Source organism: Stenella coeruleoalba, assembly GCF_951394435.1.
Source record: "Stenella coeruleoalba genome assembly, chromosome: 1".
In the NCBI taxonomy this organism is placed as follows: Eukaryota; Metazoa; Chordata; class Mammalia; order Artiodactyla; family Delphinidae; genus Stenella; species Stenella coeruleoalba.
The window spans coordinates 104,550,629-104,578,228 of NC_137169.1; the positions used below are offsets into that span (position 1 = coordinate 104,550,629).

At 47.0% G+C, this 27,600-nt stretch overlaps 1 protein-coding gene across 1 annotated transcript in view; it reads right to left on the reverse strand.

Moving 5' to 3' along the window:
* The window catches only part of TBX15 (T-box transcription factor 15), a 102,463-nt gene extending 78,493 nt beyond the window's left edge, over nt 1–23,970 (reverse strand). Inside the window, exon 1 of the mRNA XM_079941426.1 lies at nt 23,448–23,970. Coding sequence (XP_079797552.1) covers nt 23,448–23,652 — 205 coding nt within the window. The 5' untranslated portion in view covers nt 23,653–23,970. The remainder of the gene's footprint in view (nt 1–23,447) is intronic.
* Nucleotides 23,971–27,600: the final 3,630 nt, after the last annotated feature.

The window sequence follows — 27,600 nt, forward strand, 5'->3', positions numbered from 1 at the left end:
TCCTTTTTGTCTCGATTTTAAAGTCCTTAGGGCAGAGACTATTCCTCACTCATCAACATGTTGTAAGTGTTCAATAAATAGTTGTTGAATTTAATTGAATGCACCATTTGTCTTAGGCCTCTTGTAAAAACAACCTGAAGAGCTTGTGCATGGGTCAAAGACGCAGAAGCCCTGGGACTGAACAAGCAGCATGGATCATAACGGCTCACAGCCATTCTTTGGAGAAAGGTGGGAATAGTCATGTAGGAAGCATCCTCTGGGTCCCCCTCCAGGCTTTTGCAGTGGTTCCAACTCTTTCTACTACAGGAAGAGATAAACACCCTTCATGTATTTCCTCTCACCCCCAACTGCAAGGAAAACAGTAACACTAATTAGTTGTAACAGGGTGTTCATTTCACACAGTTCTCAGCAGGTTGCCCTGCTGTTCTTTGAAATGGTCTGGAAACAGCCTTGATTTTAAACATCTGAAGATAATTGAACCAAAGTTGCACCCAGAAACCCTGAGTGACAGGCCTTTTATTCTCTCCCTCACTAACAAGAAATGTTTGCTGCCGTTTCTTATTGACTCAACACCTTGAAAGCCTCCGGCAGTGATGGCTTGCACCCCAGGATCCTAAAAGAATAAGTTAAAGTAATGATTGGTAATAAATGGAGGAGCAGGGACGCCTGAGCGATTAAACAAAACCCTATGCCTGTTTAAAGGGAAGAAGGAATTGCCCTACAGCCCCATAAACTTAAGGTCTGTACCTTGAAAAAATAGGGAAGTTGCGGGGAGAGCTGAAAAGAATTTATGACAAGATCAATTTGCAAACATTTTTCAAAGACAAGGATATTCGTTAGCAAATATGGAAACATTTTCTAATACATTGTTGGCAAGTGGGTGGGAAAATAGGCTGTCATGTCTTGTGGGTGGAAGTGTAAATTGCACAAACTTTTTTGGAACATCCATCAAAATTTTAAATGACATAACTTCAACTATACAACTCTACTTCTAGAATGTATTCTATAAATGCTATCACAAGAGTGCCCCCAAAGTAATCAAGGAGCTTTACTTATAGAAGCAAAAAACTGAAAACAACCTAAAGGTCCATTAAAATAGTTTGGATAAAAATTATGATAGATCCACACAATGGAATACTATGGGACTTTTAAAACAGTGGGAAGGGGGGGGGACCTGTAAGTATGTCTATTTAACAATCTCCAGTATAACAGTTTGAAACTAACTTCATAAAGTCCAAAGTCCTGTGTGTATTATGCCACATTCTATGTTTTAATTTTAAAGGTTTGTATATATACACAATTAAATATGTACATATAATGATTCATATACGTCATACCTATATGATGCAAAACAAAGTAGTAACAGTGACTGATCCTGGAATGATAACCTAGGAGACTAGGGATGGGAGATTCATTTTCACTTTATGCTTTTCAGTGATTACTTTCTATCCTATCTGAATTTTTTTAATATGTGCACAAATTATTTGGGTTTTTTAAATTTGTAAGCAAAAGAGAAGAATAAGTAACAACTGTCACAGCCTATTAAGGAACAGAATCTTGCAGGACAAGTATGATCCTCTAAGACACAGAGGTGGGCCTGGTACTTTAAGAGGACAAGTACAAAACCTACCTTGTGATTTTGAGGCCTTGATTCAGTCTGTCAAGGAAAACCTACAAACGTACTTGCCAAGCAGACATTGATTGAACAGGTATACAGGTAACCAGAGGCCCATCCCTAGAAGGAGGTACCTAATGATCACTGTCACTCAGCAGGAATTTAACAAATAGTACAGAGCAGGTGCTCCTGGGCCTACTGGGCAGCAGCTGAGGAAACGTACAGGTAGACATTCTGGGCCCAGAAACCCTGGCTCCTCAAGAAGAGTGAAGAAAACCGTCTACATCGCTACCACGTGCCTACAAGCCCAGCCCACGGACAGACCCCCGTAGAACCAGAGGAAAACCCACTGCACATTCAAAGGCCCCCAGACAGTAAAACAGTATTCTACCTGCCTCCAGCTCATCTTCCAACTCCGCACCCCATTTCCCAGGGTAAGGGAAGTGGGGGTACTGAGTCTGAGGGGAGGCTGTTAATGGGAAACCAACGGCTCCATCCCAGGGCTCTGCTCATACCTGGCTGTGATCTTGGGCAATTTGTCTTCATTCGTTTCCTCACCTCCAAAATAAGATGACTAGTAGCTCCCTTTTGTGTGGTTTTGAGAGAATCAAATGAGATTATCATGATTTTCCTGCTCTGAGAAAACAAACTACCATACAACTATAAAATATTAGCAATATTACCCTGGTGATCGGTTGCGTGAGAAGCCAGCAACTTGACTGAATTGTCTAGCCATTTGGTTTAGTCAAAACAGTCAATCAGACAAACAAAACCCAAAGTTAAGATCAGTTCATTAATTGCCACGCAGATATATTATTTTATTATTATTATATCATTATGTATTAGTGCAAGGCAGGGGTGGTGTGAGGACTGGAGACACAGAGATAAAGACAGATTCCTGACGTACAGGAAAGGCCAGGTCTAGTCAGGGGATATGTGAACAAATAACTGTACTCCAATATTGTCACTACCCTATTCTGTTAGAGGTACAGGAGAGGTGCCACTGGAGAAAAACAAAAGGATTTGTTTCTGTGATACTTACAGAATCAACCTCCAAATACTGACTCACCAAATACCAAGATATACAGACCAGTAACAATTGCTCACCAAATTACACATTTATTTGTTAAGGAATCTGCAAGTGATTCGGAGTAATTTTTGGTATCAGAATGTTAACCAACATATTTGTTTAATACTGTTTGGATTTAGTCAAGCCTCTCATTGAATAATTTCAAAACTAAAGGACAAAAAAAAATGACCCCATAATTGGTAGCCATTTCAGATTTCACAGTGGTAGGAACACTGGGTAAAAATTAAAGAAATGACCTGTAAGTAGCAGCACTATTAGGCAATATTTCAATCAAGATAACTTCAAATAATATCTTTACCACCATCGCGCTCAGGGCTATGTTCTCCAGATGCTTGACAGACATAGCTGTATTCCATCAAAACAGCAGTTCACCCACCAATTCAGTGGATCCCGTCCATCAGTTAAGTGAAGGAGAGGGACAAGTAGAAGATAAAATAGACAAAGCAGTTGTTTAAAGTCATGTAGACAAAAGAAATGGTTAACCAAATGTTTCACTTTCCAACATGTGTTATATTCAACTTGATGTTTCATTCAGGTCTAAATATCATTCTAAGAGTTGCAACTGTTGGGCAGAGCTCCCTGAGTTAACCTGCATAAAATTAAATTTAATTCTAATTTAATTCACTTCCAGAATGGTATTCTGTTGCCAATGTTAAAACCCTGAAGGAGTCTCCTTTTCCATGACCTCTATAAAATAACAAGTCGTAGTTGCCACAACCAGAAAGACATCCTGAGCCTCATTTGCCTAGGGAGCCTGTAATCAGATCTTACTTACTGCCCCACGTTATTTCAAGAGCCACGAGTCATTCCTATTAAAACAAAAAGTAATTTTCTGTCCTTGCTACAGTAATGAATGTTCTCGGTTATGACATTTATTTGGGTGCCGGCAGAACTAGTACAATTGCTTTTAAAATACAGGGTCCAGAGCACTCATTTAAGATGCCAAACATGCACTAACCAGTCCCTTGTCTCCTAGGCATTACCAATGAAAAGACAGTGGCAGAGAACACTAGTTTCCATACCTGTTGCCCATCAAAATCATCTGAGGACTTTTCTAAAACACAGACTTCACCCCCTCATCCCCATCCAGATCTTCTGAAAGGAGTATTTGGATTGGGGCCCTAGAATCTATCCCAGTAAAGTACCCTTCAGGTACATTGGACAGTCAGCCCTAGTGCAGAACCTTGTTTAGTGTGTGGTGTCATGAAAAGAACCAAGTAGGCGGGCTTCCCTGGTGGCGCAGTGGTTGAGAGTCTGCCTGCCGATGCGGGGGACACGGGTTCGTGCCCTGGTCCGGGAGGATCCCACATGCCGTGGAGCGGCTGGGCCTGTGAGCCATGGCTGCTGAGCCTGCGCGTCCGGAGCCTGTGCTCCGCAACGGGAGAGGCCACAACAGTGAGAGGCCCACGTACCGCAAAAAAAAAAGAAAGAAATTCCCTGAAAATAGACACTTTTATTTTCAGTTAGAAATACATTGGGGCTTCCCTGGTGGCACAGTGATTAAGAATCCACCTCCCAGTGCAGGGGACGTGGGTTTGATGCCTGGTCAGGGAACTAGACCCCACACGCAACTAAGAGTTTGCATACCACAACTAAGGAGTCTGCCAGCTGCAACTAAGGAGCACACGTGCTGCAACTAAGGAGCCAGTGAGCCACAACTAAGGAGCTCGCCTGCCGCAACTAAGACTCAGCACAACCAAAAATAAATAAATAAAATTTAAAAAAATAAGAAAGCAGTACTGCATGTTTAAAAAAAAATCATGAAAAAAAACCAAAAAGAAATACACTGAATCTGTGAGCTTTGCAATGCAGAAGGTAAAATCCAAGTCATCAAGTATACAAAATGGGTCTATTTTCTTTTCTTTCTTTCTTTTTTTTTTTTTTGCAGTACGTGGGCCTCTCACTGCTGTGGCCTGTCCCGTTGCGGAGCACAGGCTCCGGACGCGCAGGCTCAGCGGTCATGGCTCACGGGCCCAGCCGCTCCACGGCATGTAGGATCCTCCCAGACCGGGGCACGAACCCGTGTCCCCTGCATCGGCAGGCAGACTCTCTCAACCACTGCGCCACCAGGGAAGCCCTGGGTCTATTTTCAAGGCCAAACAAAAAGTACAGAATCTGTTACAGGAAGATATGACTTACTTTTAGCAAATTTGGAATATGAAAATCTGGCATTACCAAAGTGATAGGAATTTGTCTTCATTTTATCAATGGATTTTTTTTTTTGCCTTCATAGCATTTCACTCTCTATCACCAAGAATAACAAACATTCTTTGCACATTGAAAAGCTAGTTTATCATCCAAAGATTCTATGTACACATTTGGTGGAAAGTGAGGTATAGCAGGACCTAGCAATAAGTCCCACTGGGTAAAATTAAACATAAATTTATTTACAGAGACTATTCAGATATTAGAAAAGTTGGTGCTGATAATATTTTGCACTTCAGCGTCTGAAGACCCCAGCTGTCCTTCAGAGACAGGATACTTCATGACCGACAACTAGATCTTGGTGAGCTGTCATGTGCACCCCTCCTAAGTTTGAGTTCCTGGATCGCATTCTCTTTCTAAACAGGATTCAGAATAAGCCTTAAGTTGGAATGGTGGACTCCCAAAAGACACCAGGACATTCAACACGTCCTATAATCTGTTGGCTATTAACATTTAGGGACCCACAAGCTCATCTTGAAGTATCCTCACAATTCAGGATCAAAGATATTCAATGAGAGAAAGACAGACTCAGAGTCATCCTGCTGTTTACATATAAACGGTGGAGAAGCTCTCTTTTCCCACAACTTGGAACTCAAGGCATCAACTCATCCCAGGTCTGTCAGCCTTCATGTAATTTTGTCTCCCTTCTGCTGTGTTTAGAATTGAGTGATGGCTTGAAAGCCACCAGTCCTGCGGAACCCACAGTGATACTGGGCTGGTCCCAGCAGTCAGCCACCAACGTGGGCATGGTAACCAAGAGCCCAAACAGAGACAAGCTTGAAGAGCCTTTTCCTCTAAAGTAAGTTCCAGCTACACACAGCAGTAAGGCAGAGCATAAGGAACGAAAGGAAATAGCAAAGTAAGGCTGTTTTTCTTCTTGACAATCTGAATCAGACCACTGATTTTATATGTAATTTGACAGGTACCAAAAAGTACCTGGCACTTTGTATCTCAGTCCCTGACTCTTCTTTTATGACCGTGTCGGTTCTGAAAAGCATTCTCAGAGCTGCCACACATCCCTCAGCCCCCCATCTTCCTCAAAGATTACCTTGTGTTTCAGAGGGTTTTCTCTTTTTTCCTCCTGACAGCTCACCTTCTTTCCCATCATGGGGCTGAGCCCTGAGCTGGGACCTCCTGCCAGTTCACTCACATATTCCTACGGCTCATAGGAAGAAACAGCCAGAAGAATTTCTATCATTCTGCTTCAGCTTAACACAACTCTACTTTCTCAGGCAAACTTGTGCAATCTGTCTTTCATTTGGAGATATTTTTGTACTTCTGTTTGACACTGGGGATTTTCAGATTGCCTTTTATTCTCTTTCATTTTCTCCCTTGCTGGGCAGAAAACAGAGGCTGCCATGGACATAAGGCCTGAAACAAACAGGGTAAGATGAGGCAGAGTTATTCCCACAAACTAATTGTGCTTCCAAATGCTAGTGCCTGGTCAGGAGAGAGCTCTGAAATAGACTCCATGCAGACAGCATTCGCCAAATCCCAGCTACAAAAACTTCTTGTTAATGGGGCAATTAGAGATTCTTTCCTTCTTAAAATCCAGTGGTCTTATCTCCATTAGAGATACAGACTTCAGAGTATAGAGATATCAACTCACACGTGCAAGATCACATCTAGAGGCAACTGGCAAACACCTCATGCTGGGCCTCCAGGACCATCTGGAAGCCAAATCATTTGTAAAGTGGCTGTAGTGGTTACCATACCCCTCACTAAAGTTGGACAACTACCGATTCAGTTTAGCAAATGTTCATGAAGAGTTAACAGGGATTCGAAGAGGAGAAAGTCACAGTGCTCTGCAGGGTTTTCCAGTCTTACAAAACAAATATGCCCTCCAAAAAGCTAACACTCAAGGCAAAATGTGTTAAGTGTCATAAGAAAGGTACAAAGGATTGACTTTTACAGGCTTCTACTTTGTCCCTTCTTCTGTGACCAATTTTAAAGCATAGAGAAGATCGATCAAAAGCACTGTGAGAGCGTACGTGTGTGCATGTGCACAGAGATGGCCACAGAACCAAGAGAGACAGCCAAAGTCACTGCCTCCTTGGCTACAGACATCAATTGCCCGAGAGTCTACAGGTTAATCCAGTCTAATAGGACAACAAGAGGATAACACGTGTATATGCTGCCAAGAAAAGAAAGAACTAAATTCAAATTACTCTCCTGCTGGCAACGCGAAGTCTGTAGGGATTCTATGAAGCCAGAGGCAGGGCAGGAACCTTGCTCATAAATGGTCTAATCAGATTAGTCAGTGAAGACCTCCCCTCAGAGGAGCTTTACGATGATGATGGGCAGTGGGGAACCTCTGTATTCTTACCATCTTGGCTTCACATTTGATAGTTGCAGTTTACCTAGCTGAGACTCCCTGATTACTATAAAGTCACAGATGCACACTGGCACCATTTTGAGAGGAAATTACAGAGAGGCCCCTAAAAGGGAGTTCCCAAGCGGGAAGCAGCCACATAGCACAGGGAGATCAGCTCGGTGCTTTGTGACCATCTAGAGGGATGGGATAGGGAGGGTGGGAGGGAGATGCAAGAGGGAGGAGATATGGGGATATATGTATATGTATAGCTGATTCACTTTACTATAAAGCAGAAAGTAACATACCATTGCAAAGCAATTATACTCCAATAAAGATGTTAAAAAAATAAAATAACATGAACACAGAACCCAAAAAAAAGAGGAGTTCCCTATAGCGGACTCCAAGTGAAGAAAATGTTGGTGACGTCTGAGAACTTTCTTCCCTATGGCAATATCCAAATTGGACTTAAGCTCTGCATGGATATATGTGGTTTTCTTCTGAGGTCATCCTATGTTTGAATGTGTACATCATGCCAATGAACGTTTATATCAAATTATTCTTTTTCATCTTGGAATAATTCTCTTATATTAGGTGCTTAAGATGAGTCTTGAAAGTAGGATAAACTTTCTTCAAAAGAAATTTTAGGGAAGGAGAAGGAGAAAAGTACTCGAGACAGGAAGAGCAGGAGCAACTGCATGGAGGACAATAAAAGTTAGCCTCTGGGGGCTTCCCTGGTGGCTCAGTGGTTGAGAGTCCGCCTGCCGATGCAGGGGACACGGGTTCGTGCCCCGGTCTGGGAAGATCCCACATGCCGCGGAGCGGCTGGGCCCGTGAGCCATGGCCGCGGAGCCTGCGCTCCGCAACGGGAGAGGCCACAACAGTGAGAGGCCCGCGAACCGCAAAAAAAAAAATTAAAAAAAAAAAGTTAGCCTCTGTCCAAAGGAAATGCAGTATCCCAAAAAGAGATCTGCACTCCATGTTTGTTGCAGTATCATTCACAACAGCTAAGATATAAACACACTACGTGCACAGGGAACTATATTCAATATCCTGTGATAAACCATAATGGAAAAGAACATGAAAAAGAATGTACATATATGTATAATTAAATCACTTTGCTGTATAGTAGAAATTAACACAACATTGTAAATCAACTATACTTCAATAAAATAAATTATAAAATAAAAAATAAAATAAAGTGACCATCCATGGGTGGATAAAGAAATGGATATATAAATATAAATATATATACATACATATATGTGTATATATATAAGTGTGTGTATGTGTGTGTGTGAATATTATTCAGCCAGGGGAAAGAAAGAAATCCTACCATTTGCCACAATGTGAACGGACCTTGCGGGCATTATGCTGAGAGAAATAAGTCAGAGAAAGACAAATACTGTATGATCTTACCTATATGTTGTATTTCTAAAAGTTGAACTCATAGGACAGAGTAGAATGGTAGTTACTAGGGTGTGAGGTGGGGGGATTAAAGAGATGTTAGTCAAAGGGTACAAACTTGCAGTTAGAAGATAATTGAGTTCTGGAGATCTAAAGCACAGCAGTGTGATTATCGTCAGCAAACTGTACTATATACCTTAAAGTTGCTGAGACCACAAAAGGTGGTAATCATATTTCAGTATATTAATGTATCAAATCAACACACTGTATACCTTAAACTTACACAATATGTATGTCAATTTTTTTTTTAAGTCAGCCTGTGTAAAGGGAATTGGACAAGCAGTGGAGATAAGCTAAGAAGGGTAGGTTGGGACAACCCTATCTGACACTCACCAAAAGGTTTCTCATAAGAACACTGAAGTGTTTCTGAGTTCCAAAATTTACCAAAAATATCATTATGAGCATGGTAATACGGAGCACTTTCCATGGGCCTGGCACTGTGTCAAGCACTTTGCATTTGTTATCTCACTTAATTCTCACAACAGCTCTGCAGCAGGTATCCTTACCCTCATTTTACACGGGCGCACCGGAGGCACAGAAGTCAGTCACTTGCCCAAGGTCACACAGCCAGAACCATGTGCAGGGGTCTGGTCTCCCCGACCCGCCCTCCATGCTCTTCACTGTTGCGCAAGGCTGCCTCTTTGGCCTCCACCTGTTGTCTTAGTTGCCCACACCAGCCAGTTTCTTCTGCTTCTAGGATATGAAGGACCGTCTGCTTTCTTTAGAATTTCATGCTCATTCCCCAACAGAGGCCATCCAAGGCAACACAGGGTTGGTACCCAGCTGGCAAGATGATGGACCAAAAATTATCCTCAAAATTTAGGAAAGACGTTGGATGAGAACGCCTCAAAATCTACCTATACACATGCCCCCAAATTGCCCTTGCGTTAAAGCCAGATCTGTCATTCTCAACACTCACCAGCGATGAGCCACGCAGCTGTGGAGGCCTAACAGACAGGCAGGAAAACAGGCAAAGAAAGAGAAGAATGTAGTCAAGCCCCAAAGAAAAAATGTTAACATCCGGAACAAACTCACCCACACAGGCTGGGGAACCGTTACACTGAGCTCTCCGTAACATCCCCCAGGCACCGTCCCACCCAGCCCTCCCTACACACACGCGCGCACTCACACACAGATACACACACACTCTCCAGGGCTTGGTTTACTATTTGCTCACCCGCACAGCAGTCAGGTTGTCCTGTGTCTGTAGGAGGTGCCTTCTGCCGTACCTACCACCCAGTCAGGATATCACAGAGATGCCTTAAATCTCTGTGATGTCACAGTCTAATCTGGGTAACGCACAGTTGCAGCAGATGGCATCTAATGTTCCCAGGACTAATGCTGGTCATACAACCAGTGCTCTGAACACTAAAGGAACATTGAACTGGCCAAGGCCTGGCTGGTTTCATATCTTGCAGCGGTTCTAAATGGACAGATCTCATGGATGAGATCCAGTAAATCACCTAAGACTGCAGCATTCATCTCATCCTCTGTCACACTCTACACTTCAAGAGTCTGGCTCCACATGGGTTCCTCGAGCAAGGAAACGGGCCCAGAGATTCATATGCTTCTGTTGCTGCAAGAACATATCAAATCCCGTCAGTCGCTGCCTGCCCCGAGTGAGGTGGGCAATAGGAGAAAGTAAAGCTTTAAAACAGAGATTGACTTTACATCTTTCTCTTTTTAGCTTCTAAAAGCCATTTTCCTATCACTGTGTACAACAGACAAGAATATGATAGACCTTACAGTTAAACAGCAAAGAAATACAGTAATACTAAAGTCCACACACTGAAAGCGGGGGTTGAGGTGGGGGTAGCTTTTCTACAAATCCCTGTTGGAGGCATGAGACTTCCTAAGTGGGGAAGGTTACTCAGAGTGGAGGAGAGGGTGGGAAATGATGGAAAGACAGTGAACAGGTCCACCAAAAACTTGAAACCCATTGTTAATTTCCCTGAAACTCACTGCTGAGATCACAACCACTTAAAGCGGGTCAGAGGAGTAAAGGAGCTCAGAGTGTAAGTGTTTATCGGAATGCGAGATTTCTGCAAATCACTGATCCCATACGGAACTAGGCTGCTCTAATAGAGCTGTTACAAAATAAATGAATCAGAGCAGTCACTCAGAGGTTAAAGTTAAAGCCATGACTCTGAGAGTGAGTGTACTTGCTGTGGGTCCTCAAGGCAGTTTCCTAATCCTTAGGCATTAGAAAGAAGCCACTGTGGAAATCAGAATCTCCTCCTTTGTAAATTCAATCCACGGCAAAGGGATTTCAGCTGAGATTGCTGAGTTCGAAAAAATCAGCAGTACTTAGAAATGCACGAATTGCTCGTCACTGCAACTGATACGTTCCTAAGCCGTTCCATTTTGAATCAATTACCAGTGAGATGCCATCCATCCCGTTGTGAATGGAGAAGGGAATGGGTGAAACAGAGCAGTTAACGTTTCCCCTTTATTTCACTGCATGAGGGGATTTAGGATGAGGAGGCTTTAGGTCGAAATCAATATTTCAGACACTAAGATTTCTGTGCATGAAACTCAAAGAAAAGCAAGTCACATTGGGAAGGCTGCACTCGCCCCGTTCCAAAAACCAGGGTGTAGAAACTCCACCCTGTGATCACTGTCACAGCGGCTTCTACCAGCAGGTATGAAGAAGGCACCTTAGGGCTACAGGGACTAACAACCATAGGAAAGAAAGAGACCCAGAAACTATAAATGAGCTCTCTCTCATTTATGATTTAAGAATTGGTTTGGGGGGACAGCATGGAGAGCAAGCATAAATTTCCGTCTACGAAAGTTCAAAGTTCTCTCCATAGCACTGAAGAGTCATCCGCAGCGGGGAGCAGTACAGTCTAGTGGTTAAGACATTGACTGGAGCCCCATGGAGCTGGGTTTAAATTCTGGCCACACCAGCTAAAGTGAACTGGAGTTGTGTGTCTGTGGGCAAGTTATTTGAGTCTCAATATCCTCACGTGTAAATGGGGAAACAATTACCTCCCTTGAAGGACTATTGGGTGCATACAATGAAAGAATGTACGACCATCAGCACAGTGCCTGGTACCCTCTAGCCATGAAAGCTCTTATGGTTAGCAGCTGTGGGGACACTGAGATAATATGATGCTTGTAAGATTGGAAGTATGGAAACATCTGATAAAATGTGGAGCAGAGAGTCTATTTTGAAGACTGAGACCTGCCTTCCAGCCAGGACAAAGCAGCTCCCTCCTCTGAATGGCCAGGCAGGACCTGAGTGCTACTGGTGAAGGGCCCTGGGCTCCTTGAAGGAGGGAGGGCTTGGGAGAGATCCTTTCTCTGTTCCTCTTCCCTGGGAATGCACCTTCTCCCTCTGTGGTGGAGAATCAATATAAACAAAGTCTGGGGTGTGACTATTTAAAAAAAAAAAAAGTGATCAAATCCAGCCTTCCGTTTTCTGGAAGGAAGAAAACGGTGCAAAACTGTGCAGCCAGATGTGAGTTCTAACAGAATGGCTGGAGCTTCTGCTGTTTCCCTGGAAAAAGACTTCCCAGTGTCTTCTTCCTGAACAGTCAGCTTGGTTATAGGTTTTCCTTTCATTTAGTCCCTTCCCCTCCACCTCCATTTCTTTGAACTCAACCAAGGGCACCTAAAACTCCTTCACTGCAGCCTCAGCTAATCGGTGCAACTGGCTCATTTTGCCCAGAATCCTGGGGGGGGGGGGGGGGGTCCATCAGAATACAGGCTTTACAAACAAAGCCTTAGGAAAATGAATGTTCTTTATTTCCTATACAATAAAACCTGAATTTGGGGGGATTTCTAGGCTCCAAAAACTAACCAAAGAGAAACACGCTCATGTTATTCCACTTTCCTGCATCCAGAAAGGCCCCTCTGTCTGCTGCCAGAGCTGAGTTCCTGAAGAGCCGGTAAGGCTGAGGCTCCGTAGCTCCACCCTCTGCCCACCCCCTCTTCCTACCGTACGCCAGGGGGCTGACCCCCACCCTTGGAAGCCCTCTCCCCCGCCCGTCAGTTCTCACTCAGGTGCTGGCTCTTTGCCTCAGTGGGACCCTAAATAGCAATGGCTCTCAAAGTTTAATTTGATTTGATTAAGCCATGCCTGCTTCAAAGCCTGTACTCTGTTTCCAGCCACACACTATCCACCAAGTACAGATCCCACTCCAAGTCCCAAACATCCCATTTAAAGCAAAAAACTGGGGGAGAGGGGCGGTGGCTACAATTGATTACGATTTGCAACAATTTCTTATTTAAACTGGTCACTAAGGTAAGTAATCACTGTCAATTCAATTGATAGGAATAACAGGCACCGTGCTAAATCCTTTGTTCCTTCAACACGCGCTATCTCATTTAATCCTCACAAACACCTGTTGATGAATACATTTATTATTACCAATGCAGAAACTGGGGTTGACAGAGATTAAGTAACTTGCCCAAGGTCATACAACTAGCAAGTGTTGGAAGTAGGGCTCAGACACAAGCTGTTTAACCCCAGAAACCTGAGTTTTTAACCATTCTACAATCCATTCATTGTAACAAATAGTAATGATAATAGGAGTAATTATCTCATTAGAGTGTTCTGGGAAATCATACATATATATACAATTGTTATATATTATTATTTGGAATATATATATAATTGTTACATATTACATTTGGAATCTATGTATATATATATAAAACTTAGCACAGTGGCTGGTACATAGTGTTCAATAAATTTGTTGTCATTGTTCTTGTTGTGTTATCATTATCATTATACTTTTATCATTTACTAAGTATTTCCTCTGTGTCAGCCACTTGTGTCAGGCTCTAGAGATACAAAAGCAATGAAGACAACATCCCTGCCCCACAGCAGTTTATAGGGCAGTAGTGAGAGAGGATGACCAGTAAATCTACAAGCTCCATGATGACAGAGGTCTGCACAGGGGCTGGGGCTGCAGAGAATGGGGCATCAACTGAGGGTGGGGAACTGTCACCGGGCTTTGAAGCCCAGTTGTACCAGTCTGTAAGGAAATAAGGTCCCACAAGACAGAAACATGAGAAACCCTCTTAGGTGTGTCCTGGGCCCAGTTTTTTGTCTGACCCTGCCCTCAAGTTCAGCAGCTATGAATAGAGAGGTCTTGAACGCTAAGCTGTCTTCTGATCTATCTTGTTGACAAGCGTTTTGCCTGTTACTAAGTCATCCTTTTAGCATTCTCACAACTCTGCCAGATCAAGATCTCGGCTTAGCAGACTGGACATGGAAAATAGTTACTAGTGCTTTCCATTAGGCTCAAATAGAAATGAGGGGCAACTGATTTGGGGGGGATGGAGGCAGGTGGGAAGGGTGGTCCACCAATTCAGTTTACCAGCGATGAAGTTTTTCTCATTCTTCAAATCCATAGAGTTTTTCCAGCTATTTCTGAGAATGGCACAAAAAAATGTTCAAAGCATAAATAACTTATATTTCCTTTAAATTCACTAATGCCATAGAACTCTTTTAGTAGGAGGGTCCTGGGCATTCACACAAACAATAGATTACATCAGACACAAAAGACTAGAAATCACTGATCCAGGACTTCTGAACATGTGATATTAATCTAAAAACTTTTCAAGAGCTTTATGGAAGCTCTTAATTCTAGCTGTAAAAATCTTTTTTTTTTTTTTGGCCTTGTGTTGCTATTACTGTTACTTTCTACAACTGCAGTAAAACTTTCCTCATTCAAACAAAGTAAGGGATGAGTCAAGTGATAGCCACAGTGCATCAGGAGAAAAAAAAATTTTTTTTACGATAACAAGATCACAGAATCTTACAGCTAATGGGCTTCAGGTGTTATTTAAGCCTCTCTTGCATCTCACAAGCCAGGAACTATGGCCTCATCAGTTACTATAAAACAACTTTAAAACATTTTTTTCAACATTTATATGTCCTCCATTAAAACAAATATCCCTGGTTCCAACATTAATGACAAAACTAGCACTAGCATCTAGGTCTAATTTAAGCGAGTATAGCCCTCTTCCTACTTTAATACATGGATATAACCTAGAATACGAGGGCCTGTGTTGAAAGCTCTGTAGCATAGTGAAGACTCATAGATATCCACATAAGCAATTAAGGCTTCCGAAACGTTTTACAATTCAGTATTCCTCTGCAAGCTTGCATATACGATTAATTTTCTAAATCCTTTTTTTCCTATATAGCACATAGGTATATAGATATATATACACCTAGCCCCTCCCCAGCTTTGCTGCAAACAAATAAAGAAATCAAAGTATTAGACTTCTGAATTAAGGAAGATTTGTCACATCCAGGGAAAGCATTGCTGCGTTCACAATCATTTATTGGCCCAAGTGCTTGCCTCTCCCCACTGTGAAAAGCAAGTATTTATTTTTCAGAAGCAAAAACATAAGGCCTGAACCACCCAAGTCACCTAACCCCTAGGTTAAAATTCTGGGCCCTTGGGGCCTGGTGTGATTGATGCTTTGGGGCCAGGATGCCTCGAGGCGGGACTTCCCTCTCAGCTAACGCTGAGCTCTTGAAGGGAAGCCGTCTGGCCGGCTTCTTACAGAATATAGTCATTTCTCAATCTGCTTGGTAAAGATGGGTGGTTTCTTTTTTTTTTTTTAAGAAAAGCATTACTTCATTGTTTTAAATCTCCAAGAACAATGCAAAGAACAATTGCCTGCTGTCCCTTTGTCTCGGTGGGCAATGCCGGGTTTCTGGGAGGGGGACATCTCTGCGGTTATGAGCCCTACACCCTCGGGGATCATGTGTGTCTCGAACCGACAAAATGACCTTCCTTTTTAATGGACTGCCTGTGATATTGACTGACCCTAGAATTACCCATTTGGAAATGGTTAGAGATTAAAAATCCGACAAGCCGAGGGATTCTTGGTTTCTAATTGCTAATGTTTGAAGTGAGTTTGATTCCTCAAAAATTTGTTCAGTCTGATAAAAGCAAAAGCTCAAACTCCCCTCAGGGCGCGAAGTGTAAGATCCTTGGGTGCTGTCTGATTTGAGGTTGGTTTGGGGTTTTTTTCCCCTGATTTTTTTTGTGGGAGGGGGGACGGCAATCTTTCACCAAAGCCTTCCTAATTAGCCCCATAGTCCCCGCATTTCTCCAAGATGTAAACAGAGCTGAGAAAAGCACCCACCATCCCTCAGGATGCCGGCACTGGTTTCAAAGGCCCCGCGCTAACCCTGGGCCCACGCGGCCCTGCGGATCGGCCAGGCGGAGCCCCGAGCGCCGGAGCAGGAACGCGGGCCGCGCTCCCCGAGGCCCGGCCGCCGCTCCCGCCCGGCGAGTCGGCCGAGACCCGAGCGAGGGACGGAAAGCGGGCAGCCCCAGCCGCGGCCCAATTCGCCGACTCGTGAAGGTCACCCGAGCGGCCCTGGTTTCCCAGGGATGGTTTCATGAAAAGAGATGCAATCCCAATGCCTTCCTCGGTGACACGTCATCTGAAAATTTTTTAAGGGGGTGAAAAAATGAGCTACCAACGTGTGTGTAGGAGATTGGAGGAGGGGACCAGGTCGGGGTGAGGGGAAGTGAGGAGGGAGGGGAAATACAGGGGGGCGAACTGCACTCCGAGCCCTTGTCTGGGGCTTTGACATCACGTTCTGGGCTGCGGGACAGTAAAGAAAGGCAGGGAGTGTTCGGGGTCAGAATTTCGGTTCACCCGGTGGAGAACTAGGCGTTAAAACTCCAAGGATCCGTCTAGGTGTGTAATGACCTCCAGTGATCCTTGTAAAGGGAACTCGACTGTTATCTGTAGCATTTTGGTTTTTAAACGAAGGCTATATTAGGAGATTAGTTCTGCAATCCACAATCAGGGGTTGGTGTTTTGTTTGCTGTAATCCTCTAAAGTGTGTGGCAATTTGGAAACAGCTAATTTGAACCTCAGCAACTATATTGTAGAAAACATAAGAGAACAAATAGGGACAAGATGTTGAATATATTTCCTATCTTCTTAAATTATTTCCCCCAAATCACACTGTTTCTCTCACTATTTCTATTAACCATTATTATTATCCAGATTCCTCTTAGTTGTTCCGTTAGCTCTCTTCATGGAAGAACATGAAATTACTCTTCAGAATACAAGGCAGCTTCTGTCCATCCAAAATGAAGATGGCATTATTCACAAAATTAAAAGCCAAATTTAGAAAAATTTCCACTCTCCTCGTTCTTTTAAATTGCATCTGCACAGTCTCATTTTCTGCTGTTTTCTCTTAGGCGTTAGTCAAAATCATCAATTTGAGAGTTAAATAAAAACACCAATAGCTAGAAGTTTCAGGTCTGGGGATACTCTTGAATTGTCAAGTGATATCTAGAGATGACAAAGTTTCTTGCCCCCCAGATTTTAGGTGTTCCCTATTTGTTAAACTGGCTCCACACACACACACACACACAAAAGCAGTTTATTTTCTCTGCAACTTCATCTATGTCTCATTCAGAACTTAAAGCTCACACATAAATTTGTGTATAAAACACATACACTTGTGTAAATACTTTTTAAATATCCTGTATATACTTATGTATAACGGGCAGAACTAGACATTGGCTGATTTTAAAAGTACAGAATAAAAAGTAGTGTTTACAAGGCCTATTTTCACCTCCGGTATCAAAAGCTCATCATCAGTTTGTAGTCAGCAAAAAACGTCCTGCCCTGCCTCAAAGTGAAGCCATTAATGGCAGGGAATAAACGTTGATTTGTCGTCACCAGTTGCTTTAATTCCCCACCTCTTCCCATTTCACCTCCAGTCCTCCCTACTGAGTCTCATTTTCCACCCTGACACTTAGAGTGAGGGCCTCACTTAAATTAACTAATAATTATCCTTGCCCAAAGAAGTGTAAACAGACCTTAATTTCAAAATTTGCTAATTGCTGTTCCCAGTACAGACCCCTGAGTATCCCTGTCATGCACATATAAAATTCAAAGCTCACTAGAAACCAGAAAAGGCAAAGCAAAAATAAACCATAGGGATGAGAGAAAGAAGGGGGAAAGATTCCATGTTCCACCAGCTCCCTACTTTCCGCTGTGGAAAAATATCCCAAAAGGTTAAAACTAGAAAACCACTTAAATATTCTCCCCATGCTTAACTACTTTATCTTTTGGGAGTAAGAAAGCAATAACCAGCTACACCCCTGGAATAATCATTGGACAGATTTCTGCATTTCCAAAAAGGAAAGTGAAATGCCAATCTGCTCTTTATCCCTGTGGAATTTGCACAGTTCAGCCTGGCTTTTTTTTTTTTTTTTTTAATCTACAGTCACCTAGAGAAGAAACTCCCAGATTTAAGAAGTAATCATTTTTCTCCCAGGTGTGAGAAATAAACTCCTACTAGAGTCCATAATAAGAATCTTAAAAAAAGTGCTCTCATCTTATTAATATTATAATTTTGGCAATAGAGAAAAGGATTGTCACAGACCTGGAATATTTCACTCCTTAATACTAGCAATGCCCTTGGAGAGGTTTAGACGAACAAAATAGTTGTCTTCTGAGCCAAAATGTATTTGTCCCTCCCTCTTTGTGGCCCAACATGAAGGATTAATGATGAGGGACTTGCTTCCATTAAACTCTCATCCACACAAGGAATTATACAAATAAACGGGGGAACACAAACCACCAATACCCAATCATTTTAGTACTGGCTCCCAGGTCAGGCATTTCCTACCATTCTTCACTTACTCCTCACGTGCCGAGTATATGAACTAAATATGTTAAACAAATTTTCTTTAATAATTAAAAGATGTTCATGATACCATTTGAAGTAATGGGGTGGAGGTGCACAGGAAAACGGCAGCGGGTATGCGTCAATATAATTTCAATCCGAGCCCCACCATAAGAAATTTAATTCCCCCTTCCCCCTGCATGAACGTCACCTCGTAAACTTTTCTTTCTGGAAGCTTTATCTATAAAATCAGGAAACCTAAAGTGGCTAGCTCTGAAACCAAATAAAGTATTCAATAAGAAAGAGCGTTGGGTGGGCCGTAGAAGACGCGAATTCAGAATCGCTGCGCACCGAGGCTGGAAGCTGATCTGTCCAGGAAAGCCTTCGCCGCCCTTTAGGCTTGTGCTCTTCGGAACGGTCTCCGAGGGGTAGGGGTGGCTATGAAGCCAGCCGGGCAAAGGGGCAGCCCTGCACCGAGTAGCGAAGAAACGTGAGCAACCCGTCCCACCCGCGCGCACGCCTTCCACACGCTTCACGTGGGTTTCTGAACCCCCCGGGGAAGGTGGAGGGGGGTATGGGAGCGACCTGCAGAGGTGCAAACCACAGCCCACTCCATTTCTTCCAACACAGTCCAAACTCTGGGCACCAGTGTTTTCCGCATTCCCTGTCCTCCCCACTGCCCTCGAGCAGTTTGCTCCATCTATGGGACAGAATGGGTTGGAATTATCTCCTTTTTCCGAGTGGCTTCTATCGTGCCACCACTCCAGGACCGGAGCTTTATGCAGAATGTCTCCATAACCCTCCCCACCGCGCGGGGGACATTGTGGCGCGCTCTCCCAGCCCCGTACATCCAGAAGGCACTAATTTAGCCACTGTCGAAGCAGAGCGCGAAAAAGGCATTTGGCAGTCATGCCCCAGCAAACCACCATCCTTAACCGGCCTACAAGGCATTCAGATCTTGCCTACCCCTTCACTCCCTTTCAGAATCGTGACACAAGGTCACTGACCAAAGAGGCAGCCACCGCGGAAGGCCGTTTTGACCTGGCAACCGGGAGGTTTGGGCACGTTCATCAGGTCCTACACTTGGCTTATTCGCAGGGCGCAGACCCGGCACTTCGAGGCCTGCATCGGTGCCGGGACGCACGTACCGCCGAGGAGCCGGAGTTCTACCCGAGAAAGACCCTTGGCGTCTTGCCCAGAGCGCCGCATACCCATACACGGCGGTCCACGCCCCAGCCTGCGCCCTGGCTGGTGCTTGCCTCGCACAAGTACGTTCTCCCCACTGGCTTCAAACTCATCGCCTTTTCTCCATTACTTAAACATCAGTGAAGAGTCACTTCTTCCGTTTTGACCCTAACGTTCCCGTATTGGGGGGTTGGGAGTGGGTAGAGGGGTGATGTCAGGATTAAAATCTTGGAGTTCTACTCTGAGCAAACAAGCCGTAAACCGGCAGATTAATTCCTGTGACCGGTTGGTCTCGCTAACTCGAAGGAAGCAAGTGCCTGGGGCACTGCGAGGAATTTTCTTGTCTCATTTCACTAGGGGTTGCGCAGCCGGGTGCCTGGGAGAAGGCGAGCGCCTGACGTGTGTGCACGTGTGCGCGGAGTGCGTGACTCCCTCGCGTTATTGTGTGTGCCTGCTCTGTGTGCCCACCCGCGTGCGTCGCCACCTCCTTAGGCCGCCGAGCGCCTTGGCTGCGAAGCTCAGGCCCGCGGGCTCCGGAGGGGGAAAATCCCATCGCAGAAGGTTTAAATCATTTTTCTCCGCGGGGGATCGGGCCTCGGCCGCACTCGGCTGTGGGTTTGGGCGGGAAAGACCCAAACCCGAGCTGGGGAAGCCGGGTGGAGCCGGGGCTGCGGTCCGAGCGCAGATGGCGCCGCCGCGTGCCTGAAATATACTTCTAAGGCCGCAGCCGGAGCAGCTGTTCCCGGCGATCCTGGCTCGAAAGTTTCCTCCGTTGCTGCTGTGTGAGAGGCGGGGGCAAGCCGACCCGAGAGCCAGGCTTTTCAGAGACCGGTTTTGAGACCCTCCGCAGCCCGCAGAGGCTGAGTGCTGGCGGCTTCTCCAAAAGACTGGAGCGCTGGCCCGGGTGTAAAAATGACGGTACCTTACAGGCCCTTCTCAGGGCCTTCTCCAAGGCCCGGAGGGCCTCAGGGTTTTTTGGGCCCACCAGGCTCGGTGGAAATCTTTGAAATACATACTGTGTGTCCTCTGATGTGTGAGGGCCTACAGCGAGCAGGCCAGGCTGGTCCCCCCGCTTATGCAGGTTGGAGCCCCAGGCTGCGGGCGCTCGGCGCCAACTAAAGCCAGCTCTGTCCAGACGTCGAAAGGAAAACGGGCTGTGAAAAAGCAAAAAGCCACGTCTTTGAAAAAAACTTAAGCATTAAAATCGGACCCTTCGGTTGTCTGAGGATCCCGGAATTTTGAGGGAGGGCTGAAAACGATGGTACCAGTCAGGGAGGGTATGGTGAGAATGATAAATACGGCTGCTCTAAGGCGGGTGGCCTGTGTATGTGTGTGTTTGTTTAATCCTTCCCCAGCCCCTTGGCAATATTTTTCTTGTCGCTGTGGGTTTTTTTCTGTTCCTGACTTCTTTTCGGCCTAGGGCCAGCGAGCCACGCAGTGGGTCCAGCCCCCTCTTCTCCTAATCGGGAGAAGAAAGTTTAATGATAATTCTGAGGCCCAGCCGGCTAGAGACTCGGCCCTGGGCATAATGGAGTCGCCCGCACCCCCTTTCCCGCCTCCAACACCATGCACACACCATTAAATGTGGCTCTGCCTTTGTATTTGTTAGGGCGCTGTATTAAAGACAAAAAGAAAGGCCTATAGGGAACTCCAAGCCCTGGCGTGCCTTCTACTACCCCGCTCAAAGTCCAAAGCTCTGTCTGCTCCACTCTCCTGACTGCCAAGTCTCCACATCAGAGCACGCTTTTTCTGAAAGATATTTTTTCATCCTACATCCTGTTCGTCCTGTTCAAAAGAAAGTCTTGGCCACTACGGGAACTCCAACTTGGAGATCCCCTCGGCCCACAACGGGACGGCCCAGCTGCACGCAGCCTGGCTCCGCAGAGGGCCCGCGAGTGCTTTTGACTTCCGGCTTCTTCCTCCTACCAGACCTTTGCCCCACAAACATATTTCGTTTTCTCTAACCCAAACGCCCATCTTTTTCTTTAAAAAAAAAAAAAGTGACAAAGGTAATGAGAACTGGTCAACTGACCTCTCTATTATGTAAAGTTCTATGTTAGGTCCTCACCCCCTACCCCCATCCCGCGGGAGCCAGGAAAGAGCATTCTGGATGCCAGGTTCTCGTGTTCACATCCCTGGACTGGTCTCTCCTTGTCCCCAATCCTCGTTTTTTTCTCCCCATTATTTTCTGAGAAGGACGGCGGAAAGAAAACTGCCAGTTGAGTCTCATTATGATCCCACATGTTGGTCCTTTTGAACATAAGACCCTACATGGGCTCCCTACAACCTGTACCCCCCTCCCAGAGAAAAGTACCCGTGGACAGGACAGGGCGTCTGCCATACTCAGTTAGATAACTTCTGCCTTTTCCACCATCGGGAAAATAAAATAAACTACATCGCCAATCGTGAGTTGTCATAAGGCCTGAGAAAACTTCCACTAAACTGTGTGAAGGCCCAAACGAGATTCTGACAACAAATAAGTACGGTGAGGAAATAGGGTCTGGCCAGAGATGGGAAACACACATTAGCCATGCGTTCCTTTCTGGATTGCCCACACAGGGGTCCGCGTGGACAGGCACCCGCATCCAAATACAACGAAAGGCTTGAGCAGACGAAATAAATCTCCTTTTAATTTTCTTTTCATCGACTAATAAAAATAATTCCCCAGCACGAAACCCAAATACCGTAACCGGCCGCAAGAACACGGAGAATTCATCAAACTCTGTCTCTGCAGGTCACCCGCTAATCGCGTTATTATTAGCCTCAGGAGCATGGAAATTGAACTGTCACTGCCGAAAGAGAAAATGTAAGCGACAGCTGTCTCTCCTTGGGTCGGCCAGCTTTCCAGCCCCCAAGCTCCTGGGCCCCAAGCTGGGTCCCCAAGCTCCTGGGCCTGCGGCCAGCCCCATCCCTTTGCGGGCAGCCCTTCCCTTCCGACTTGCCGGCGCTCTGACCCAAATCTACTCTCCAGCCCTAGCTGGTCAGCAGGAGCACCTCCAGAAAAGTTTTAGAAATCCTGTACGGAAACTTTCTGAAGCGCTAAACCAAGCCGCTGCGAGCGTTGAGTGTGTGCGCGCTCGCGCTCGCGCGCGCGCGCGGGCAAAATTCTTCCGACAACAGCTGTTCCCCCTGTGTTTTGCACAGTTGAAATCTTGGCACTTAATACAAAACGTTGTTTTCCCCCCTTCCTAGGGTTCTGTTAAAGTACTGATGTAGACACCCGCCCGCTGTTTTACGTGTTGTGTGTATATAACGTGCATAGAAGGCGCACAGATCCGAGACACGTTGCTGCACTGATCCCCACAAATACGCAGAGATGTGGGCCCTGAAGAGTGGCCCAGGGCGCAGGGTAAGCGGGCTAAAATCCATTCCTCTTTCCACAAATGCCAACTAAGTAGAAATATAATTATGCTCCCTCGTCACGGGCATTAGGAGAAACACAACTTGAGTCCCAGAAAAGTTGGTGTGGAAAGGGAAAGGACCGAGGTTGAAGGCTAAATGGGACAAACTGGGCAATTCCCACAGGGGTGTCGGACCGAGAACTCCGTGCCAGTCCTCGGACCTCTCAGAAGTGAGTCCCAGCTCCTCTCCGCTCCCGCCACTGCCTTGCATCGGCGCCCCTCTTAACCCCAGGGGCCTGCAGCCCCAGCAGCTGCGGGCACCGTGAACACTGCATTCTGCTCCCAGAAGGAGAAAGGGATGCGAGCAAGAAGGCCTCCCGGCTTGAGGTTGGCGACGAAACTGCAAGGCTCAGGCCAGTTTCCCCAAATTGGTTCCGGCGAATTTGGGGAAGGCTCAAGGCATTTGCGCAAAGAAAAAGAAACCCGGGTTGGAGCAAGACGTCGTCACCGCCAGGGCCTTCCTCTTCGCCACTCTCCCCGCCCGCTGGCCGCCCGGCGTCCCTTCTCCGCCCGCCTCCCGTGTTCTGGCCCTACGCACTCACCCGGGTGAGGCTCCAGGCCGTGCGCGGCCGCGTCCTCCGTGTCTCCGAGTGGGCCCGCGGGGCTCAGCGCCTCCATGGACAGGTCCAGCCCCTTCTCCTCCCAGTCTCGCAGCTTCCGCTTTTTATTTGAGCCGATCAAGGCTTCAACGGAGAAGGCATGTGCTCGCGAGCTCAGGGCGACTGCAGATCTTCTCCTTTCACTCATCTTAGCCGCCCGCACCCCGGCCCCCGCTCGCCCCCGCTACAGAGGGAGCAGCCCGAGCCCTCACGCTCCGAGCGCCCGCCGGGCCGGGCCCGGGAGAGGCGGCGGCGAGGCGGTCGAGACTGAGGCGGCGGCTTTGCGGGTCCTCGGCACCCTCCCCTGCGCCCTCCGCCGCCGGCTCGGACCGACGTCCCTGGCTGCCCCAGCCCCTAGGAAAGAGCGCCCCGAGCGCTACCCGCTCGCTGCATGAGCGCCCGAGTCCTGCTTCCCACCCACCCGGGCAGGCGCTCACAGGCTGTGCAGACTGGACTTCATCTTTTTTTTATTCTCTCTCCCTCCTCCCTCTCCCTTTCTCTCCTCCCTCTCCCTCTTCCTCCCGTGGTCTTCCCGTCCTTCCTCTGATCCAAACTTCTGGGAAACCTTTTTTTCTAAATTCCTCCCTTCTCGAGGAGCTGGGGGCAGGCGGTGCGCTCCTGTCCGAGGGGCGAGGGAGAGGGAGGGGGGAGGAAGAGAAAGACTGAGGGGAAAAAAAAAAGCCCCCGACCAATGGCGAAGAGGGAACAGGAGAAACCCTGAGAGCGCCGGCCAATGAGAGGAAGGGAGAGACTGAGGCTCGGGCCAAGGCTCCGCGCGGATTGTCCCCGGGATGTTCCTGGGCCGACTTTAACTCCTGGCTTCCCAGTCCCCCACGGTTCCTCGTGGGGCGGGGGGGTGGGGGGGGGAAGGGAGGGGAGCTGAAAGTCGAGGTCTGATCTGTGCCGTTACAAACTCCTGCAAGTCCCACATCCATACCTTTTCCTCCCAAATCTGCTAGGTCTCACAGACGCTGCAAGCGCAGAGTCATTTAAATTACGGATCTGGAATTGGGAGGCTCTGACAAAAGGTCAACCTGTCCAAATACGCCAGAAAAAGATTCTGACAATCTCGCGCTTGCCCCCCAGATGCTATTAGATCTGCTAGTTCCGCCGGGGTTTCGCTACACAGGTTCTTATTTTCCTGTTGAACGATTTCTAAGCGACTCTGGTTAAGGCAAAACGAAAGAAACAACAAGAAAGCCTCGTTACTATCCGAGGTCTTGTAATTGAAAATACAAAAATCGCTTCGTCCTTCCAGCTCTACCTGGTAGAGAAGGAGACTAGGCGCCCTCAAAGCGAGAGGGCTGCGGTGGGACACCCGGCTTACCGCGCGCTCCTCAGGCGGATCCCGACTGGGCCCGCACGCAGCAAATGCTCTCCTGCTGTTCGGCGTGGATGCTAAGCCGGGCTTCGCCTGCTTGGGGCGCTTGCTCTGGAGAACCCGCCGAGAGGGGCTGGGAGAGGGCAGCCAGGAACTTTGACAGTGGAGAAGGAGCTTTTTCAAAATTCCCTTTAAATCCGATCACCTCGGGAGCCCGGCTCTCCCCGCCCCACTGATCCTCCCTCCACCCTTCAAAAAAAAAAAAATCTTTCAGGACAGTGTGGTCGTCAGGGATTTCTAAGGAACTTAAACCCAACACTTCTGGCCATTCTGATTCCCCACACCCGCTACCGGTTTCGGGCCGCTGGAGACCCCGAGCTTAGCCCAGCACAGAGCAAGTTCAGAGGGGCCAAGAAGTTGATCCTGCCAAGCTGGAAAAAGGTCTCGGATTTCGCGGACGACGGGCCGAGCCACAGCCCTATCGCCCCAACGCCCTGGTCCAGACGCTTCTATCCCAGCGCGAAGAGGCAGGAAAGAGCCAGCTCCCAGATGCCAACGACAGACCGACAGGCCCCTGCAGAAAAGCCTTGCCGACACCCAGGCTCTGAGCAGGGTCTAAACCCGAAAGCCTAGGGCAGAAGAGCACACGGTGTGTCACAGACCCCCCAAGAACGAACACCCATTGGTCCTTCCACCTTGGGGTGAGAAGGGAGGGCCTGTTGGACCTCTGAAAGGCCACATTCCCCGCCTGACCACCGAGGAATCCATCATAGTTCTTGCTGTTACGGTTGGATGTGCTCTGGTGCTGGAGACAACTGCAGGGTGTCCTGAATGTACCTTGGGCCTCTTAGGAGGAGAGCAAGAAAGGCCAGTGTGGGAGCCCCCTCAGATGGGCCTCCAGCCTGGAGGAGAGGAAGCTATCCGCGCAGCAAATGCAGAAAGAATAACGAAAAGCCGCCGGATGAGTATGATTCAGCCAGGCTTGGCCTCCCAGGCCTTCCAGGAGCCTGAGTCTCAGGCTTGGGGGTCCCCCAGCAGCACCCCAAGAACCCTGGGATCCGGCACTGAGCTCTTCAGCCTCTCCCACCGTGCTGCCGGGCAAAAGCCTGGGTGGCAAGGTGCAGGGTCTCCCACCTCAGTCACCACTCAGGGTTGCTTTCAGGCGACCTTGCTGAAAGTGATGGCGCATTCACCACTGCCAGGCTTCAGCAAAGGAGCTGGAGACAAGGCAGGTCAGGAAGGTGCAGTTACCTTCCCCCCGGCTCAGACCTCTCTTTCGGCTCCCAATTCTGATATTACCACCCTTGGCCGGAGCCTGCCAGGACCAGGCCCGATGGAGTAACAATGGGGCAGGCCTCTATCCTTTCCCAGCATTTCCCTCCTCCCCCAGCACCTGTATGTCCCATCTCCCTCTGGTAGACTCTTGCCTTCCTTTCTCTCACAGACCTTCCTGGGTTTGAGAAGTAGATGCACCATAGGCCACACACCCTCCCTGAGGTCATGAAAGTTTCTCAGAAAGAAGACATTTTGGTTACCCACCACCTAGATGCAGGTCCTGAAGGCCTGCCTGATGTAAGTGTCACTACCCAGGTGTCCACGAGTCATACGTAGAAAAATCCTGAGCAGTGCCTTCAACATCCTGCATCTGCTCCTCACCCCAAAACCTATGCTCTGCACAGAGTTCTCAGAGGAGCTTCTACGCCCTTCCTTCAGGTTGCACATAGGTTGCCGCCACCCCCATCCCACGTACACATACATCCTAGAATTGTGGGTTAGTCCATTAAAACAAACCAGATGATAACGAAGCCAGACTGGTTTAGAACAGTCATGAAAATAGGAGTTTTCCTCTAGGTAAATGGAGGGGCAGGGAAGTTTTCTTTCTGTCACTATAGGGATCAATTTAAGTTTTTCGGTGTGTGACCTTGTGCTGACAGACAAGAAGGTCTGGAGAAAGATTCATCAGGATGGTTTAACGTCCGTGACTTAGATACATAATTTTATGCAACTGGAGAGAAGAAGAAAAAGAGGGTTCGGGGGATTAAATGTGATTATCTGGGAGTACGGTATGCATTTTCCTTCTCCTCATTGCATCAAGGGGCTTTCAAAATTTCCTCTCATTACCACAGTTTCTCTCTCCTTTAACCTTCAGGAATGAGCGTGGGGTCTCCAATGTCTGAGGCCAATTCCTGAGGCAATCCCCAGGTTTCCCCGCCGTAGGCTCCACCCTTGGGTCCTGGGTGGAATCTACAGGTGGTAAGTCCAGTTCAGGTCTATTTCAGGCTTGAAGATGACTGACAAGGACCAAGCTGGAAACCCTACTCTACACCCTGCAGGGCCCCCAAAAGGATGAAAAGGTTGTTAAGCACCTGAGATGTCAGAGCGGTGGGGGAGGGGGAAGGAGAACTCACTAACCCCCTCAATAAGGGAAGTGGATGTCCAGGCCTAGCCTTGACCAGAGGAAAGCCAAGAAGAGAAGGGCAGCATAGTGACTGCTCACCTAAAGCTGACTGTGTCCAGATAATTTGATTTTCCAAAGGAACATCAGAGTTCTGCAGGATAGGGACAAGAATCCTAGAAATGGAGCCCTGCATCCTCCACATAGCTGTCCTTTCCTCTTGTTTCTCCACACTAAATACCCCTAAATACCACCACGGCTAATGCCCCAATACCAAGGTGACCCGCCAGATGCTGTGACTTTGCAGTTTTGAGTAAGTAACTGAAAACAAAATTTAAAAAACAGGTGGTGGGGCTTCCCTGGTGGCGCAGTGGTTGAGA